General features: G+C 40.5%; 1 protein-coding gene across 7 annotated transcripts in view; it reads right to left on the reverse strand.

Annotated features, from left to right (window-relative positions):
* Window positions 1-14,641, reverse strand: part of si:dkey-237h12.3 (teneurin-3) — a 136,573-nt gene extending 121,932 nt beyond the window's left edge. For all 7 annotated transcript variants that reach the window (XM_067517767.1, XM_067517764.1, XM_067517763.1 and 4 more), the window contains exons 1-2: window positions 13,847-14,641; window positions 1,223-1,664 (exon numbers count right to left, since the gene is read on the reverse strand). In XM_067517767.1, the coding sequence (XP_067373868.1) occupies window positions 1,223-1,493 (271 nt within the window). In that variant the 5' untranslated portion in view covers window positions 1,494-1,664; window positions 13,847-14,641. The remainder of the gene's footprint in view (window positions 1-1,222; window positions 1,665-13,846) is intronic.
* Between the last annotated feature and the right edge of the window lie 6,446 nt (window positions 14,642-21,087).

Raw genomic sequence — 21,087 nt, forward strand, 5'->3', positions numbered from 1 at the left:
GTTATGATCTGTGAATGTTACAATTTACCTTCATGCCCAATTTAGCTTCTTAAAGTGAGTAAGAAATTTATAACATCCCATTTATTGCTCCTTTGTAAAATGATTTCTATTTACTAGGAAATAGTGTAGAAGTGAGCAACATTTGAAAATAGAAATGTCAAATGCTACAGAAGATGGATTTCTTAATGTAAAAAAAAAAAAATCTGTTTAAATTGATTATTTAATGTAGATATTTTCATACACTATCACACAGCCCAGTGAGCAGATACAGTTTCTACACTCATCTATAGAAAATATGTTCTCTCTCCAGATGAATAACATTAAATCTAACATTACTGTTAATGATGTAAGAAATAGTCATTAACATTAAATGCTCAGATTTGAAAAAGAAATGAAGAAAACTAGCATTCTTCCCACAACTTCATCATAATCCCATTAATTCTAAAATGGGCACCAATTAGCACCAAGAAAATGTAAGGGAGTAATGGATAGATTTTCTAATTGCAATCTTACGAGGCAAAAGAGTGCCATAAAACAAAATAAATGGCTCGAACTTTTTAATTACAGATATTAAAGCACTTTCTAACAGCCAATGAAAGGAGAGTGTTATTTACTGAGTTGTTTTTTTTTAATACATATTATTTTAACAGTCCGGCAGGGTATGAGCGTTTTATAAGGTCAGAGTGGCCCACTTTCAGAGGAAACTCACCCAGTGTTTCTGAAAAATGAAACTAAACTGTGCCTCTGTTTGATATTTTTTAATTGTGTTTACCGCTGTCTAACATAATGGCGTCGTACTGTTATTTATTGTCAAACTTGCAGAGATTCGGCAGAAGACAGAAGTGGTGGTTTAGCTAAAACAAACATACAACAAAATGCACCCATTTACTAATGATGTCCCATATTACACACACGAAAATTAACACTGATGTAAAGACTCTCAAATTTATTAGCAGAACTGACTCTTCAGAATTAGAAAAATAAGAAGCTCAAATGCATTTAGTACCCAATACTGAGATGTTTTTAAACCACAAATCCTCCTTTTTGTAGGTCAAGGTCAGCAAACTGACATAAGTTGATAATACAGACCTTCAAGTGTCTTCTACTTATCTGCAGCAGGCTCCATAAGAACCCCAGTTAGCCTGTATTATGGAGATTCATCTGACAAACATTGACAGATCCTTCAGTTGGACAACTTCAGTAAACATTTGCTCTTGCTAACCTGGCCTGCTGTACTCTGCACTTTCCTTGTGGACCATCTCCTTGACTCTGCCTCCAAACAGCATTCGTGAAGGGTCATGGTCAAATGCCTGGAGCGTCTCGCTGGAGCTGTAGGATTTCTGAGTGGGTACGCGACAGGCACCCTCCTCCCGGTCGGCCGAAGAGGCAGTGTAACGGCGCTCCCGATCTTTGTCTCTCTCGCAGTCTCTCTCTCTGTCTCTCTGGCTCTTGGACAGCGAGCAGAAAGGCCGCTGCTCCCTCACCCGTTCCATGCTGCCTGCATGCTGGGCATCCAACTCCCTCCCCTTCACCACCGACACTCTCCTTAAGACACTTGCCACTGGATTATTTCACTCGTTTCTCTCCCTGTTCTGGTTGTGATTGTTGTCCTGTACAGATTTTCCCCTCCCCACTTCGGAACCTCCGTCGGTCACTTCTTCTACCTGGAGAAAGAGAGAAGAGGAAAGGAAGCAAGGAGCTCAGATAATACTAATCCATCTGCTTCATCTTCAAAAGCACACACACTTATCCCCTTCTCACTGCCCCACCCCCACTGCTACCTCCCCACCCCTGAAACCTCACCCGTGAACTCTTGCCACACACGACTTCCCCCTCTTAAGAGAAGATCACCTTCTTATTCCGCCTGTTTTAGCCTTTAAAACCTCAAACATCTGAATTGACATCAAGCGAAGACTGTTTGAAAAAACCTACCGACAGTTTTACACAATATTACCACTTCTTAAGAGTCAAACATTCATGTTTCTGGGAGGAAATACACAGAGATTTTCCCATGACAATAATCCAAAATTAATGTCCACCAAGTCTGAAATGTTGGTGAAATAAAGCACAAGTCAAACTGGAGTTTTTTATTCTAAGTATAACTCAAACAAAATTATGTAATGACATGACATACATGGTAAAGTGTGTGTGTGTGTGTGTGTGTGTGTGTGTGTGTGTGTGTGTTTATTTAATTATTTTTATTTTATTTTAAATAAAGGGCTGGTTGCCTAAATCCTGTGTTACTTCTAGTATTTAGCCATGCAAGCCTGAATGAAAATGGAACTTATTCTGAGGTGCTCAAAACACAATATAAATGCATTTCCAAAAAAAAAAAAAAAAAAAAAAAAAAAAAAAAAAATGTACCCAAGAATTTTTCTCTAGACAGCCTACAGAAGATTCAGTCAACAGCTTTCATTAGGAATATTTTTCCTGTATGAAGTTGTCCCAATTAAAAGTGTTTACAGTGAGGTCTGTGGATTGTCAATTAGTGTAAAAAAAAAAATAATAGTAGATGTGTCTGCAGTGAAATCCTTAATTTGTACAAAATTCAAAAAAAGATCCTCTCACAGGTGAAGGCAGTGCTTTAAAATGTGGACAAGGGGAATGAGAATGTGACTAATCCACAAAAAACCCTTGAGTGGAATGTGGATGGGAGCCCCAGTGTGTCACAGAAGTGTTTATTACCAGCCATTTTCCCCTGCCTCCTGACACAGACACACACACACACACTTTCATTTCTCTCTTGGCTGAGCTGTAAGACTGGAGTATCAGACTCCTTCTTTCCCCAAATGAGATCTACTTCGTTTCACATCAAGCATCAAAACCTTCCAGTGAAGCCAGGACACCGTACTGTCGCACTGCAAGATAGCACCAGCCCCGGAGAGAATTCCCAAAAACTGAGGAAGTCACGGGTGGAGTACAGGATGCAGGGATAATGAAAATTGTGAGATGTTCTAGGCCTCTTCAACTTTTTTTTTTTGGCTTCCTCTCAGAGTTGCTGGATATCATTGTGTTCCCCGATGGGCTGAGATGCAATCAGCGGCACACTCTCTTGTAACCCTGACACTCAACTCTAAACACCACCCCCACACACTTGTTTTACAATGCCACAGGACATCTCACTCACATCTCATCACTTTCAGGAAATTGTACACACCCATCAAGATTGGCAGATTAATGTATAGGTTGAGCACAAGCAGACACGCCCAGAAGCCTCCCTGATTACGATCCCCGTCTTCTTTATGGTCTTGTAAAGAGATTCCCTGTCTGATAAACAGCTAAGGCTGTAAGTCCTACTCACTGAGCTGCTACCCCCAGTATAGGAGGAATTAGATTTGTGTCCTAATCAGCTACAAGCTCTTGAGTGACCACACATCCCCCTATAAAACATTCTTGCATGACTCGGAGGACCCAAAGATGCAATCTTTTTCACAACGCAGTGTATCCTGCTTGAACATAGGCTGGCACAGGGGGACACAACAGATACGAGAGACATTTGTGGCACTTTAAAATGTCACAGAGGCTTTAGGGGGAATTCTATTTGGTGTCAGAGGTTTTAACCACAGTTTGAAATAGACTACTTTAAGCAGAGAAGAATAAAAGTCAAGAGTATGTCTCTGGTTGAAATAAATTAAATATAATTTAGTAGAAAAAACAAAATGAAAAAAAAAAAAGCCTCATTTTAAAATTTGTGTTGAAACCAAGCCTACATGATTGGCACTGAGGATTAAAGCTATTTTCCCATAGTGGCCAACATACTGCAACATAATGCGCTACGCATCACAAGAGGCACAGTAGCCCAATGTGTTTCCCCCCCATAGATAATCATTGCAAATGTAGCGGCTACAAGATAGTGTTTGAACTGATTGATCCATCCAATTTCAGCTCCAAAGTGAAAAGCTGCCAAATTACTTAATTTTATCCCCATCCCTGTGTGCAGTAAGCAGAGAGGTGCACCTGGAGAAAGACATCAGTGTTCGTGCTGAATGGGCCCAGAAACACAGAAACGTGAGGATCGTCCTGGTAATTTCTGTGTCTAACATCTGTAGAATGAGGCCGTTTCTCGGGTGTATGTGCCACCAAGTAACTTTCACAGAATACATCCCTGGTTAAAACTGTGCCTGTCGTGACCTCACACTCATTGACATATTAGTTACTCTATGTTTGTCCTAAAGCTAAATTAGCTGCCAGCTACATCTGAAAAATATTTGTTTGGACAGCATATGAGAGTATGTATTATTAATAAGGCTATGTTCCCGTTGGCTGGAGGTGAATGGGGAGGCCACACCTTCAGCCAGTCAGAGTAGGTACTCGTGAATAAGGCAAGTTTTATTTTAAGAATTTCCAAACAGGAGGACACAGGAAAACTTGAGCTATCGGTAAAGATCGATTTAGAGATGTCTGGAAGAACTTTGGGTGAGTCAAATGTCAGTTGATGGTTTAGGAATACACAACATTATAGTATAGAACAGTTGTGCTTTTACATTTCCAGTATCACTCACTTCTACATTTCCTTTTTACCTCTGATCATACAGTTGAATCAGGACAGTCAGTCACCCGTGACCGCTCGGTGGAATAGTCGACACTGCAAAATTAGTGTCACACAAAGGTCCTCTGGCGAGTCACTGAGGCAGGAAAAAAGGCAGTTCATGATCTAGGCAGTGCGGTCCCACACACATTCCAACGACTCCCATGTCAGTTGAATACAGTCCCCCTGACACCCAGTACTGTCCTACACCTTGGCACTTTGTTGAAGCATAAACCATAAACCATCTGTATAATTTGGTGTGAAGAAATGTGTTCAAGTCAACTGGCTCTTCAGGGCTGTTGGAGAGGCTTCAAGGAGCCAAGTGAGATTTACTTGTTTCATGTCTGATTAATAGTATGTTATTCATCAAAGATAAGTGTGGCTATGTTTTAAGTTTCCAACATGGGGACTTGGAAGGGAGGACCAAAGGAAAGCGTAACCTTTTTAAGATGACTTGGAACCAATACGATGTATTATACAAACTTAATTGAATATTAAATCACATTCAATACGTTATTCATCAAAAACGCAAAAGGAAAGGATTTGTTGACGCTTTAAGCAACAAGACCAACTTTCCAAGCTGTGCTAAATTGATTAGCCGAGTGATTAGTGCAAGAAAAAATAAATAATCAATCAGTCAATGAACATAAAATTAATCCTACTGTAAAGGAAACGTTTGAGTCATTGATCAAGGAACAAAATGAATTCATTAATTCTCTTGTTCCAGCTTGCCCACTGGGGGATTTTGCTTCATCAGAACTGTTCATTGAATGTCTTTGGGTTTTAGACTACTGGTTGCCTAGAAATAAGACCTTTAAAAACACTACATTGAGTTTGGGGTAGTTGTGATTGGTATTGTTTTGTACTGTATTTCTAACATGTTATCAACTAATAAATGATGACTAATTAAAAGAAAAAAAAGCATTAAAATAATGCAAATAATTGTTAGTTGCCATCCTACAGCAGTTTGCAGACCCCTCATCCACACGCTCACCCTCACACACACACAGACAAAGTCTCTTATGTGAAATACAGAAAACAGTTTTACTAGAACACGTTGTTTTGTTTTTTTTACTTTAAAAATTGTAATAATAATCCCTTCATAAAGAAGATGAACTGACCAATATAAATAAATGTATATTTTCTGCATCTGGGTGTAAATGGTCACCTGTTTGTCTACAGTAATAAGGTCACAAAGCTGACAGATATATGGCTAAAACAAAGAGTGGAAAAAAAGGCATGTGTGAACATAGGTTATTGGAATAAAAAAAAAAAAAAAACACTGAGCTACGTGTAATACTGCATGAACAGCAGGGCAAAAGTCATTTCAATCACACATGACCTGTCCCAACAATACCCACCAAACCATTTTCCCCCACTTGAGAAGTTATTGTTACCATCCCTCCATCTTAGAATTTCTTTTTCATCGAGGGTTTTAAATGTATATATGAATTATTTATTTCAATAGCCTACATGAAAACTATATATCTCACTGCCTTCCACAGAGCTTGCACACACACTCCTGACATCAGCACACAAAGTGTTTTGCAAAACAGGAGTAGCCACCGCTGACCAGAATGCTGAAATGGCAACTCTTCACCAAGGCTTTGTTCGGTAATTATATTTCCGCAGGGCCGCTGTACATATCAGCTCAGATCTCCCTGTCGGTGACCTCTGTAAATAATGGTAATAAAGAGCATACTTGTCGGCGCTGGTGTGTCCCTCCAAGACAATCCACCTGTCACCAAGTGCCCTGGCTCGTCCCCCTACCTCCCCCCTCCGCATCTTGTTGTTGGCCATTTGCCGGAGCACAGATCAGACGGCTCTCAGCCATGGGGAGTGTGAGTGGTTGATGGAGTATGGTTGGTGGAGATCAGGGCTGGCTCCCTTTAACACAGCCAGCACCTCCAACAATAGCCGCCTCTGACAGCTTTGCATAATTCATCTTGTTGAGTCTCTCTCTCCCTTTCCTTCTTGACGGGCTTCTCTCCCTCTCCTCTTTCAGTTCCTCTTCTTTCTCTGCCCTCCCTCTTTTTTTTTTGTGCCTCCCAGCACTTGGAGAAGAGGAGAGGGAGAACCAGGGCAGTGTTCCATCAGATGCTGCCTGTTTCCCCCTGACACCAGTGATTCTGGAGACACAGAAGTGTTTGTCTGCAGCACGTTGCCCAGACTCTGAATTCTGGATGCCATCTGAACCAGATTGTGTTCGTTCTTTATCGAGGCTCAGTGCCTAAATCCTCTGCTGCAACATGAATTGTGGAACTATTACCTAAAAATACATGACAATCAGAGACAAGATGATCAATGTTTCGATTAGCTCATCCTTCTGTATGCAATCTGGTCAAAGATGTTAGCGTAATTAAGTTTTATGTTCCTGTACCATGAAAAGGTACATTTGTTGCAGATTAGTAAAATGCGCGAATTCTTTATCTCACATCCCCAATCACTGAGCGTGTAAGAGAGGATCAGAAACACAGACAAAGAGAGAAGGTGAGGGAGAGGGAAAAAGAGCAAACACAATCATGACAGCGTTTACCAGCAATTAAATTCCAGTGGCAGCTACCTCCTTAGCATACTTGGTGACGGATGAGCTTACTACACTCAGTGAGACGCAGGAAAGCTGATGAAATCCTGCCCCCGTGCTAAGTCTCTTGTCTCTGTGTATGATGCAGAATATTCACAAGTGGAATAAAATGATGCAAATCTCTGATAGAGACACTTCACATTATTCCACACATTGAGCTTGAAGCTTCATCCCTCGTTGTTTCAGGGAAAAAAAAGATAAACAAAGCTGCAATGACCATGGAAAACAAAAATCAACCAAAACCTCAACTAAACTCAACTCAGCGAGTTGTTTTGTTTTACTTTTCTTGTCCGTCACTAGTAAATTGTAGCGGTCAACATCTAATCCTAGCCATTTTATTGTTTGCGCTTTTGCCTGTGTGAATTAAATAATTTAAAAAAAAGGCATCTGCCAGTGCCAGGAAACAACATAATAAGCTGAGCAGAGATGTTTACAAATCCCCCAAATAACCCTTCACCAGTGACAGTATATATATTCATTGAATCTTTAGTGGGAAAATGCAAGCACAGCCAAAAAGATTTTTCTTTTTCTTTTTTTTTAATATGTAATTGCTAGGTTTGGGCAATTGCAATATAAAAGAAAAAAAAGTATTTTATAATGTTTCTTCCGCACTCTCTTCCTTTTTCTCAAATGGTAATAAAAGGTTTTTCAGTGCATTCATACATACAGTCTCCAGTGTTTGTCTATATCCAAGGCTACTAGTATTGAACCCAGCTCTTATCAAAATAGGCTCTCCCTTCCATATCACACACCCAATTACACCAGACAGTCTTAATTCAATGGGCCACAGTTTGATAGTCTTTCAAATTGGTATCACTGCAGTGTTATTTCACACAGGGGATCTAAGGAAGTAATGATGTTCATGTACATTCGCTTAATTGAGAATCTTGCTACATGGTGTCAACAACTGTCTTCTAATGCTTACTCATAATGAATTGACTCCAAGGTGTGCAAAAATAAAATCACCGCCACAGACCTGTGGCAATTCACGGACAAATCCACGATCGACCCATTGTTACGGAAATAAATTAAATTGCGGTGATGCCGCAGCTGCATTGTAATGAAGCTACAGAGCAATCACAACACCACGGAGGGTGATCGAAAAAATGAAATTCACATCATATCTGTCCACAACAAACAAAAGCAAATGGGCAAGAGTGTTCCTGAGAAAAATGATTATTGTCCGTGTCTTATTTATTTAGATCAACAGGGGGGAATTTTTAATTAGAAATTCTCAATCAAATATCAGCCTTGCTTGGCGGCCTAATCTAGACATCTGGAGGCATTATTGTAGCATTTCTGTAGCTTGTCAATAGAGCCCTCAGAAAGGGGCTGAAAATCATTACTCAAACTACATTTGAAACGCTGGGAGCATACAAACCTGGCAACCAGATAGCCGCACATTCAAACGCAGAGATATATCTAAAATGCTGACATTGGGTGTCATTTAAATGCATCTCACATGATTGTAACAACAAACTAAACCTCCCTATTTTTGCAAGCGCAGGACCAGATGGAATATACACAGCAATCATATAATAGTGGCAGACAACTGAAGAGTACGAGGGAGTGCTTCAATGCTGCAACGGGAATGCAATACGCCACTGCTACTGCAACTGCTGAAAATTTGAAATCTGACCAAATAGACTTTTACCCGCTGCTGTAGCCGCACATCTGCATAAGTGTTACAAAAAGAATCAAAATATGCACTTCAATAAGTCGAAATTAGAAGAAGCACTAATTTTGTGCAGGCAATGGATACAACTATTGCACTTTACAGAGAATATTATATCGACTCTGTTTTCTCTTCAGGCATGTGGTGCCACAAACCACACAATACATAAAGAAATCGGGGGGTTTTATTCTCCAGTTGTCAGCGTTTTAAGGAGTATGTAGGTCACGATGGTACACTATCAGAATACTGAGAGAATGCAGGCCTTATTAAAGAAACATCAATCTGAAAATTCACCCACATGAAATCAGGGGTGAAACTTTGAGAGTCTGCTCTGTAGCAACCAACTTCTGAATGCACACCGCTCTCCAGTGGAAGTCAAAGATTGCTGACCTGTATACCATTACACTGAGTCTGAGGCACCAGTTTTACACTCTTCAATAGTCTGACATTCAATATTTTTTTCCTTCTTAACCCTGCTGACAATAAAAAGACAGAGGAAGTGTTGCCAACTGCCTCCCCACACAAACTAGCGCCTCCGCCCTGTCCCATCATCACTCCTCGTCACCCACCAGACCTCTGCAGCTTTCAACAACAGAGTTCACCTGTCAACTAAATTATTGAGGCCGTCAAGCGGTTCAATCGACAAGCATAGCTGACGCCCAACTTCCCACTGGGCTGTCCAGGAGCCACAAAAGACCAGACATAAGGTCCTTGGCAGTTTGAAGCCATTTTGGAAACCTCCTATGGTGCCAACATTGCTTTGTGCAATAATAGCACATCAACAAAAGAAACCCCTATTAATAATTTTGGCAAGTTAAAGTGTCGAGTAAGGTAAAAACTGTTTTTACCTTGAGAACTTGTCTACATCAAAATTTTTAATCAGAGCTTCACAATATGTTTCAGAGGCTTTTAAGTCAAATCTATTCATGTGTAGCAGCTACAGTAATGACAGAAAGGATTTGTCACGTAATGTCCTTTAAATATGTATCGTTTCCAGTGTTGGAATATAATGTCTGTATTTCACAAAGGCTGAGCCTAGAAACCGCACCGCTATTCACTGAGGGCAAGCAGAGCGCACAATGCATTTCTATTTTATTCTCCCTATGACAGAACCAAGCACATTTCTGTTTGGCTCTTCCCGCCAGGCTCAGCCCCAAGCACACTGGGAGAGTTGTACTGTTACAAAGTCAGGCCCACTCTTCAATCTTGCCACTTGGTCTTGACCCAGAAAGTCCACCAGAGCATGCTGAGCCATAAATGTTAATCTGTAGGTTACAACAGTGTGAAGCGGTGCCACTCCCAGAGCTGGACCAGCAGGACAGCATCCTGTGGCTAATCACAGGTGGCTTTCATCTCAGCCCGCTCTGGCCAGAGAGCAGCAGTAAATGTTTGAAACAAAACCAAGAGCTGTCAAGCTTGAATATTTCTCTTTTTCCTCCCTCTCTTCATTTAAAGTAAACCCTTTCCCAGCTAAAGTATGGCTTCCACTTCAGCATAAACACTTATTGCCTGAGCAGTTTTTTTTCCCAGGAACACCTACACATGTAAATTACCACCAACACATTTGCATGTTTACTTGCAATAAGATGCAGGAATCAATTTATGTTATGCACAACACGTTAGGTCATGAAGTGAGTCTCCAGTAGCCATGAGGCAGGTACCACGGCTGCTCCCCTAAGAACAGCCCTGTCTCTCCCCTGTCTAATTTAAATGCAATGAGAGGTACCACATTATACTCAACAGAGGTTTTCACTGGACAACACTACATCACGTTCATCTTTGGGTTAACAGATATTAGTAGCTGCTAATTAAGCTCTTAAAGGCGTTCCTTTATTAATGAAACAAAATTGGTCTTTAAATTGGGAAAAAAAAAATACAGATATCATTAAAGCCTTTTGGAAACATGGTGGCACGGCGTCAGAGATAGGACAAAGCATATACAGTCCTAGAAGTGCTCACATGCATACCATGTTTTTTTTCTCCTGTGCTGCATAAAATGTAGTTAAGGACCACAGTGGTAATGCATCAAGTGCTGTCACTAAATATCCCCACACTAAGCACATTTCAAGAGCATCCTAGGTGACTTTTAACAATAATTTGGAAACTTGCGGGGATTATTTATTCAATTATTTATTTATTTGTGGTGAGGTAAAGTTTGTCATGTTACATTGCTGTGCCAAACCACATAATCCTCTGACCTCGGGTCAATAACAGCAAATATTCCCGTCTGTCTGTGAATGGATGATTTACCATTCCAAAGCCTGGTTTCTTGAGATTTCTAAAGACCCTAAATGCACCATACTCATGCTTTACTTTCACGCAACTATTTATCACGATGTCGGCTAATCCCGTGGGATGAAAGAGAAAACAGGTAAAAGAAAGTGAAGTGAGGCTGTGTGTTAATAGTAACAGATTAGAGGGCAGCAATTATGTAAAGTAAATATGACATGGAACCGATCCGTCGAGCCAAGGGAGCTGTGGGTAGTTTGACAAGGCTGCATTAACCTTCACGTGTTTGTTCTGATGTGTTGAAACAGGCGACTCAGCCATGCTGTTTGCCATATCAAATGTTTTAATTCATAAGGTCATCTCCTGAGCCACCGTTGGCATCCACAAGTAATAAGGTGAGATATTACAGGCACGGTTCCGTACATAGACTCTCCCTCCACAACTACTGTTCACTTTTTTTACTACTTTTTCCCCACTGAGGGAGAGGAGTCATCTTGATTGCCCCTTAACAATCTATAAAACTGTTTAGGGCCACTATTCAAGCTGGCATTATCCCTTAAGGAGACAGTTCTCATCACACAGAATATTAAATTCTCCACAGGAATAATGAAAGGGAAAATTACTTAAGGATATGAATGTGCTGTAGCAGTGTTGTGTACACGGTTCTTCTACTATTTCTGAATAAGTGTGATGATTTCGAGCTCCGACCGTAGTAAAATAAATAAATAAATACAATCCTCACCTCGAGAATTTCATGCTCTCGTCCTCATCACAAATTGTAGTCAACTGCTTTGATTAATGGGATTAAAGGGCAATATAGTTTGAAGCCGTGGCATTAGGCTAAAGCTTCAATAAGGGGTCAGAGCAGACAGCTTAAATGTCTCAGTGTATCATTACGGCGCAGTCTCGCTGAGATATTAGGTTTCCCATGTAGAACTGTGCAAAATGTGTCGACTGCCTCATATTCACTAGGGCAGCATCTCACTCCAGGTGTGTGTTTCTGAGAAGTGTAAATGCAATACAAGTCATTCATCAGGGCTTTGTTGCAGGTACCGAGACAGCACTATGATGTCAAATTCAGGAATGTGAACTTAAATGATAAACGCTACTGTTAAAAAAAAATAAAATATATATATATATTTTTTTTCTTCCCAAGTTGTTCTCATGCTCTTGATGCCTATAGTACAAAACCAAATGTATAATATCACTGGAGACTGTCACTGTAATGCTTCTACAAGCTGGCAAAAAGATAGAAGACCGCTTGTCTTGTAGTCTGCAGGTTTTTTGTTTGTCTTATGTGGCCCATGAAACAGCCAAAGGCTAAAGATTTTGATGAGAGTATCGATCACTTTACAACAAATTTTGCACATTACACCTGCCACTTTAAACCTAACAAAGCCCGAATGCTGCAATAAAAGAAGTATATGTTATGATTTGCAGGCAGGCCAACAAGCCCTTTGGCTGACATTACTCAACACTAAGGCCTGAAGTGCTGAAAATCTGTATTACTTTACGATTGCAGTACTTGTTAGAGGAGTAGCACGAAACAGAAAACAGCCTCAACTGCCGCAGTTCCTCAACAGCACTCAGGACAATAGCCATAAATCAATTTAGCTGGACAGATATGCGTGTCCTTCTAGGCCATCATGTGGACTCAGATGTGCGTAACTGCAGTTTGCGTTTAGCGTAATACACACCACGATGAAATCAGATCAACATCCCCCTCTCATACCAAGTACTGACACAAGTCACCAGGTTGTAGCTGAGACAACAAAAGGAGGAAATAAATCCAGCCCATGTCTAAACTGTTTCCTTTAGCCCCTCAAGTTCTAAGAACAGTATAACAAACAAAATCAAGTCACACGTACATTTATTGGTTGTCAGGCAAATGATCTCTCTCCTGATGTAGAAAATAAAACCCTAAAATGTGACGCTTCTGTGGGCAAATGTCCCACCAAAGAGGCTTTGACTCCTAACAGAAACTTCCTACAGGCCTCCTTCAAATTTAGAGGCTTTGATGAAGTTTCTCCACCTCCTGCACCTGAGGCTGAAACCCCAGATTCGGTACAGTTGAGTGTGTGCAAGCTCACCAGCACTCAAATCATTAGTGGACTTCTACATTTTACCTGCTGTAGGTGACTTACAGAGCTCCAGAGGCACTCTGGGTTTTAAATTGCATTTTATGTGCAGATAAATTATCTTATTTGGATCAAAGCCATCTCAGTGGGTCAGTTTTAGGTCCAAGGTCCTGAGGAGGACACTGAGGTGAGAGGTGATGGAGACTGAGAGGAGGATTATGTTCTGATTGTCACCACTGATAAAAAAAGTGACCTGCAAATCTTTAATTTTTTTAATTGCTATGCCCTTTTCAAACAGGATCTATTACCTTGTTAAAAGTGCACATCTAGTGTATTTCAGATGTTATTTTGTTCAACAAAATACGTGACTTCTTATAAACTCCATCTTTTAGAAGGCTGAACTTGATATTGTGATGCATTTTCAAAAGATTCAGCGGTTCAGACATGCATACATAACGCTCAACACTTGTACTGATTAAAGCAGCAATCCTGCTGAAAGATTCACGGGGTATGAATCAAAGTTAGTTAATTTCTAGTCTAGGTAATTTTATCACGATCCTGGCGGGAAGCAGGGGTTTGAATCCCGCTAGGTTTCGGTTCCACATCTTGCCAGGGGATATTTCTACAGAGAGTACGGACAAATTAGACACCAGCGTTGAACAAGGAGCACCGATTCTGCCATTTCGTAAAATCGCGCAGGTGACATCTGAGCAGAGCCAATGCAAAAGAGAAAATCCTGACAGCTCACTGACCTGCGTGAAGCTTCAGCCCGAGGCAGCGGCACGTAAACTTCCAGCGGTGCGCTTTAGTCCAAACTTGCAGGCAGCAGTGGGCAAGAGTGCGTCGTGGGGTCTTTCTCACAATATAGCCTCGAGTGTAATTTGCCACAGTTGTGATTCTTCTCAGAAGCCCGTATGAAATTTCCAGTGAAATGACCTCGGCTTGGTTTCCCACGTTAAAAAGCTATCGCCCCCGCTTCTGAAGAGGAGCGCGTTGTGCTGCGTTGTGGTGTCAGGAGCAGAGAGCTTCAGCTGGCAGCTCCGTGTGAAACGTGTCTCTGCTAAGAACGCTTCCCTGTCCTCCCCGTGGCTCGGCGCAGCCAATACTTCCAACAATGCAGTTGTCCCTCTTCGGGGGGTAACGCGGTTATATGTTTCCTGTCGCCCAGCAGCGGTGCAGGATGTTTGAAGGGGGGGAAAAGAGAGAGAGAGAGGGAAAACTCACTCGGTAATGATGCGGAGCTTCAGCTCAGCTGCTCTTTTGTCCGATATGCACTTGTCAGCTGATAAACTGCGCATCCCGTCGCTTTTCCTCAGCGTCGCGTCTGCTCTGCGCATCAGCACCGGGGCAGCGGTGAAGGGCCGTGAATGGCGAGGTGGGTCAACTATGACCTGCAGCACGTGGGCACAAAAGTAGGTCCATTATATAAAAACAAAAATACACAATTTGTCTTTACCTCACAGGACTGCATCCGCGTGCAGCACCTAAAGCAACACAAGTTTGTAGTTTGCTGCAGACTCGAAATTAACCTCCACACACTGACTGTGAAACAGCGGTGGCCTCACTGTGAGCCACACCAGCCTCTCATCCCACCTGCCTGCTTCCCCTCAGCTGCTCCCTCCTCTCCTCTTTTGGAGCCTATTGAGAAGCTGCTCATTAAAGCTTACCTATGGTCGCGCGCGCTGCCGTATAATTGGCTAACGCTCAAATCTCCAATTTCTCACTTTCAAACTGACAAAAGGAAGGAAAAGGGGGAAACGGCAGGCTGATGTAAATAAATGTGCCATTTCTCACCGAACACTAGCAGCTAAGGGTTATTCAAGCTGTTAATTAAAGTGTTAGATAAACAAGAAAGGCCTAAACGACTTGGTGTTCGAATTAAAATGCGGCTTCTAGACTGGCAGTCAAATAAAGCCTGATTCATATTGTTTAGCTCCATTCACCATCTGCAGTTGAACTGATCATTAGCAGCAGGGCTTTGCAATAACTATGGCCAATTTAAGTGATATCAACCCAAACCACTGAGAAAGGTTTTTTTTTTTTAAGATTACATCCCCATGTCTGTCACATTTGCGCACAATAGAAGACCAGACCGCTTTGAGGGGGTTGATAGGTCTTTAGTTGCTGATTTCATAGGCGGACCTGAAGTTCTTCAGCATTTGTAAGTGTGAAAACTCCATCTTGATGAGCTCCGGTTACAGAGATAAGTATACTTGCCTCCTGGCCATTTTCCATCTTGGTCTTAAAAACCAAAACCACACTTACTTTGAATCAGCTTTATGATTGAAGAAAACGTACGAGACCCTATCTGATAGGCTTCAAATGATAGCATTTAGAGGATAGACAGTGGAAAGCAGAGTTTCATTAATTACAAAAGCAAGAGCTCACTAATCCCACTAGAAAGGCATTTTCAAACCGAATCATTTTGGTTCTGAGGGAGAGAGAGAAGAGAGAAAGACCAACAATACCAATGCTAGATCACAGACCTTCAAGCTATGGTCTGCGGGCCCCATTGCTCAATAGGGGGCCAACTACTGCAGCTCTGACTGGGCAATTTTTTTTTTAATCCCCTTCCTGAATTTACCCCACGTCCGACCACATGCAGTGATGAAGTTATCACTGAGGACAGCTTTTCTCCAAGCAAAATCAGCCCCGGCCTTCGACGCTTGATTCTTCTATTATAGCCGGAGAACATCAAAAACATGCCTCCATCAAATGGCATTATCTGCATGAAAGGCAACTGCTCTACGATCTATCTCCAACTCTGCCATTCAATCTTCAGTCAAGGGCATGCAAAAAAAAAAAAGAAAGGAAAAAAGAAAGGACATAAAAAAAGGAAAGGAATTCTTGTAAGGGCCGCTGAAGGTAATATGCCTCCTGCCTCCAGCCCTCCCTCTTTCCTCTACTTTAAGACAAACTACTTTTTCCTTTTTCTGTAATATTAATGGGGGCTTTTCAGAGAAACTATATGTGGAAGTTAGTTACTAAGCAACATATTCACACATTTCATCCACATGGAGGTTCTTTTAAGTTTCTTACACCAGAGGTTTAATGATAGATTAACAGTCCTTCACTTTCTTGTACCAAAGAAAATAGCTCATTCTGTTCCACAAAAATGTTCTACAGACTACAACGCGTCTTTAGTTTCCATCCCTGATATAGATTTCCCTTTTTTGTTAGACCTCTGGCAAGGTTTTAGTTTCCCACATCCACACAGCACACAGAGCGTGTCCACGCAGTCAACTGTGCCCTCTATTGGAGGCCACTCACTTTCAACAACCAAATTCAAAGACCACAGCACATAAGTGTGCATACAGTAAATGGCTGTGTTTTACATCCCGAAAAGAGCATTAAGGGATTATGAATGAGATGGAAGGATTCAATAGAAAATGTGCTTATGTCAAACCAAAGGCCCAAAGACAATTTTTAGATTGATGACAGTTTCACCAGGATCCAGTTTTATCTGTATAAACATGCAGCGCTTGATCCATGCGTCCTGTGGTGCAGCGCCTTTATTAGACCCGTGGATGAAAGTCCAAACAGTCACTGAAATTAAATGCGGAAACATCCTACCCCATTATGTGCTGCATTTGCTTCCCGGGCTACGTACGGCTTGCAGGAAACCTACCTGAATACACAAAACGTGAACCAGAAACTTCACCATTGAAGCCCAGGAGCATCGCATATATTAAGGAATAAAAGAGCATCTCTCTTCCCAGCTCTGTATGTTTTACACGTGTATAGTATCAGCAGAGAAAACAGATGGGCCACACCACAGGGACAGAGAGACCTGTGGACATTATAAAAAAGCAACATTGACAAATTATGCGTACACTCCCTTACGCTACCTATCTATGCAGGAATTTGTCCCCAAGGGGTCAGACAGATAGTCTGACGTGTTCAAAACTGTGTCTTGTCTTGTCCGATGTCTGTTAAAAAGCAAGAGTAACAATAGATGTGTAATCTATATATATGCAGAGCATTATATTCGCACTATAAAGGCTATTGCCTTTTGTTAGTCTAGTATTGTGTTGTACAAACTAAATGGACATGTATAAAGGGATTGGACAGAACTTCTCTTTTCATGTGGAAATGAATCCCTTCCAAAGGGACAAAACAGCTTTCAACCTTGGTTATACAGTGAGGATTTTAGGCAAGCACCATTTTTTTCCGCTTTTCATTTGAAGGAAATGAAAAAGGGCAGAAAGCAAACATTTAATGCACAAATGCAAGCCTGTGTCAGGCAATATCAACCTTTCTAAAATGGATACGGTTTTGGTAAATTAAAAAAAAAAAAAGCATTAAAATTAAAATAAATAAAGAAATAAAAAGTAGCGTTAGCTTTTGCAAGTGTACCTCAGAGTTATTGAGAGGACCAGAATCTTTCACAGTTGCCCACAGTAAGGGAGGACAGAGATGGATGCCTCAGTGCCAAGCTTTCAAATCTCAGAGGACACTTTGATGTGGGGTGGGAGGCCCTCGGTTTCCTTCAGAGGCCATTCGCTGAACATTTCTATTGATTGCAGTGGGTCGCTATAGCACCAGTCAGTCGAAAACCCGAGAAACCAGACAGATAGAAAACAATTTCCAGGCCAATAAAAGGTAATTAAAACAATACTCCATCAACATTTTGCTCAGTCATTACCTCAATACCTTACAATTACTTCCAACAAATATGTTCATCTCTAACAACTAGCTGTTTTTGCCTGATCACGACCTCAGATGTTTGGGTGACAAACTTTAATTAAACTATATTCTGAATTTATTTTGAATTTGGTGTTAGTAAAAGACAACCCGCAGTTCGGTAAAGTTCAAGCTGACAGGAACGGAGCGTGGCTTTTTCAATATGTTGCTAAAAGGGGGCCTAAAGTAAAGCAAAGCACTTTTTGAAATAACAGACAAGCTCCGTGTCATACTGCATTTTTCAGACGGACAGCCTCAAAGAGGAGAGACCTGTGTCAAATCAAAGCTAGTGGAGAGAGACCTCATGAACTACAGTCAGTTAGTTTGAAAAGTTTAACTGGTAAGCAAAGAGGGCAGCGTCCACAGATGAAGCGCGCCTTTTCTGAATATGAGGAGCACACACAAGGGGGCCATTTTATTCCCTCTTTTCAGTTACTAACAAGTCAGTTTCAATACAGTGATACATATGGCATAGTGGGGACACAGGGGTTCCTTCTCATCAAGCAGCTTTCACCTTAATAAATCACATTTTGTCGTGATTTTAATTATTTATTTTATTTTATTTCATTTTTCTGAGGAGGCATTTGGCAGATGGTCCTCAAGGTAAGAAAGGGAGTCATGAGTGATTACATCTTCCACAATAGTGATCATTAATAGCAAAATGAGCCTTTATTTGTATCTTCAGTATATTACCCTAAAGGCTTCATGGCTAAATGCAGAACAGTTTTTCCAACAGTAAATTACTGGTAAAAAAAAAAAAAAAAAAAAAAAAAAAACGGATATGATATGATTTGTTTTTAATTAAATGTGCCACAGCATGACACAGAAAGCCAATTTACTGATGTACAGTAGAGTGTCTCATTGCTGTGCACACAGAAAGAGATGGAAACTATTTAGGTGTAACTCATTCTGGTTTAGTATTCGACGGAATCGCAAGCATGAAGTATTTTTAGATCCCTTTTTTTCTCTGCATTTTTATGAGGTGATCTAAAGTACGATCAATGAGTACGACAACACTCAAAGTGCGAGATCACCTAGTTTGAAGTCTGAAGTATTGTCCTGGTCAATTGCTCACATGCTTCTCCTGTCAGTCTGTAAATAACACAGCCTTTTTAAGTAGAGTGTGAGACACTGAACAGCTGCTGTTGTCTGTCAAGAATGGTATTGCTACCACTACCACGCTACTCTACTGATGAAGTTTGACTTTCTGTAGGTGGCCCACTTTTTTTTTTTGGTCTGTTCATGCTGGCAAAGAAACGTGTTTGTATTTAATATTTTTATTTGAACCAAATGGCTATTTCTGAAATGGAAATGCAAAGTGGAGAAGAACTAGTGCCCATCTCAGTGTCCTTGCACCCAGGAGAGTTTTAGAAATTGTTTTTATTTATTTTTTTAGAATACATCTTCTTTGCTATGTATCTGAGTAATACTAATTATTATCAGCTGCTGAAGTAGATCATTTATATTTCTTTAAGAGCACTTGACACTGTCTAAAAATCCAGTAATATAATAAGTATCTTGATATTATTGGCGCCCTGACATTTGGCATGCAGTTAGTTGCATGAAAATTATTAGAAAACATAATGCGCAAGACACCAGGCTAATAAAGGTGATAACATCTTACAATGACTTGTAATGCTCTTCACTATAAAACCAAAATAAAACCACATTTGTTATGGATTTTAATATCACACACCAATCTTATCTCCACCTCGTTTACTCTTTCAACACAACCACAGTACACTCATTCTTAAACTTTCAAGAATAGTAATAATAATAATAATAATTAGTATCACCCATGCCATTGGACACTGTGTAGTACCTATTTCTACTAGTCATCAATGTCCTCATGTGCACTGTGTTGGTGCTTCGTAAACTTCCATCTCCTTGTTGAACTGGAGCTGAGGCTTCATCAAGCACATGTGAGTCAAAGTCAATTTTAAGACTAAAGACCCTTGGCTGGGTCCTATTTGATGCTGAAAAAGGCAATAAGGTGAACAAAATGTCTGTTCCATTGCAACATACTGCTTGGGGTCACACTGAAGTGAGAAATTACTTTTTGGCATTTTTTTCCCCCCCATTTCATATTGGACAGCCATTTGTTGAACACAGACGAGCATACAAAAGTTCACCAATGATTTTGTGTTTATCCTTGAACACTAAATTATTAATAGTCACAATCACAGATGTTTAAACATCCACACCACAAGCAGTTTAGCAAGCTTGTATTACTACAATGTCTGGGGTTTTTCTGGCCAGTTTTCTTAGGAGTGAAACTGCTCTGATCTGAAACAATTCCGTTTCAAAATGAAGGATTTTATTTCTCTTTGTGATTTTCAATCAGTTAATTTAAGAGTAATTGTTAACCAATTACTTTATTTTTATTTATTTACTTATCTAGAAAAACTGAAGTTTTTGCAATATTTAAGGGACAACCTCAACAAGTTTGTCTTATATTGTTCATGTATCTATATGAATGTTACTAAACCTTTGCTCTGCTTCCATCTTAAAAACTTCTCCAGATCACATTCATTTAATGCCGTTTTTCTGTTCGGTTGACACCACCTGGTTGCACATATTTTGGAGGTTGTAGTCCTTGTCAACGTATTCCTCCACAACTCTCACAAATCTCCTTGATGATGATCATCTGAAAGAAATTTTTAGCTAGCAGCAGGGGGATATATAAATATTCAGTAGGTAAAGGTAAAGGGGAGTTCAGCATGATTCATGTACTTGTACTCTTTAAAACTACAACCATCAAAAGATGAAAATCAGTGAAGTTGCCCATAATTGTTTGTTATTACATTAAAAATGTAAGGATGCATGTTCTTTTCCACATCCATCAATTAAACTTTTCAAACCTATAAGAATTTTGTGTACAGATCAGTATGGCATAATTCCTAGTGTTAAGTTTGGCTCCAATGACCCATTTCAGCCAGGGGTCAATGGTGCTGCCTTCAACCAGACACCGAATGTCTGGTTGAGTGCAGCACCATAACCATCTGGTTAGTAAAGAAAGTAGAGGAAGCAGAGGCAAAGATATTTCTAAAACCCTATCAGCAAAAGGGTTGAAGTTTAATGTAAAAACGCCACTTGATTCCTCACTTAATTCTGAAGTGTTTTGCTTCTTTCCAATCTGTGCCCAGAAATATCTCGCTGCCAAACTAAATGCACATAGCCACACCTCTTTCTCATGCTCATATAAGCTTTTAGGAATTCTTTGCAGGAAATGTTGATTAACAAGGCCTTGTGGAACCGGAGGCTGCATTTTAATTGGTTCAGACACTTAAAACACTCGCCTGGATCCGAC

This window comes from Channa argus, chromosome 10 (assembly GCF_033026475.1).
Source record: "Channa argus isolate prfri chromosome 10, Channa argus male v1.0, whole genome shotgun sequence".
In the NCBI taxonomy this organism is placed as follows: Eukaryota; Metazoa; Chordata; class Actinopteri; order Anabantiformes; family Channidae; genus Channa; species Channa argus.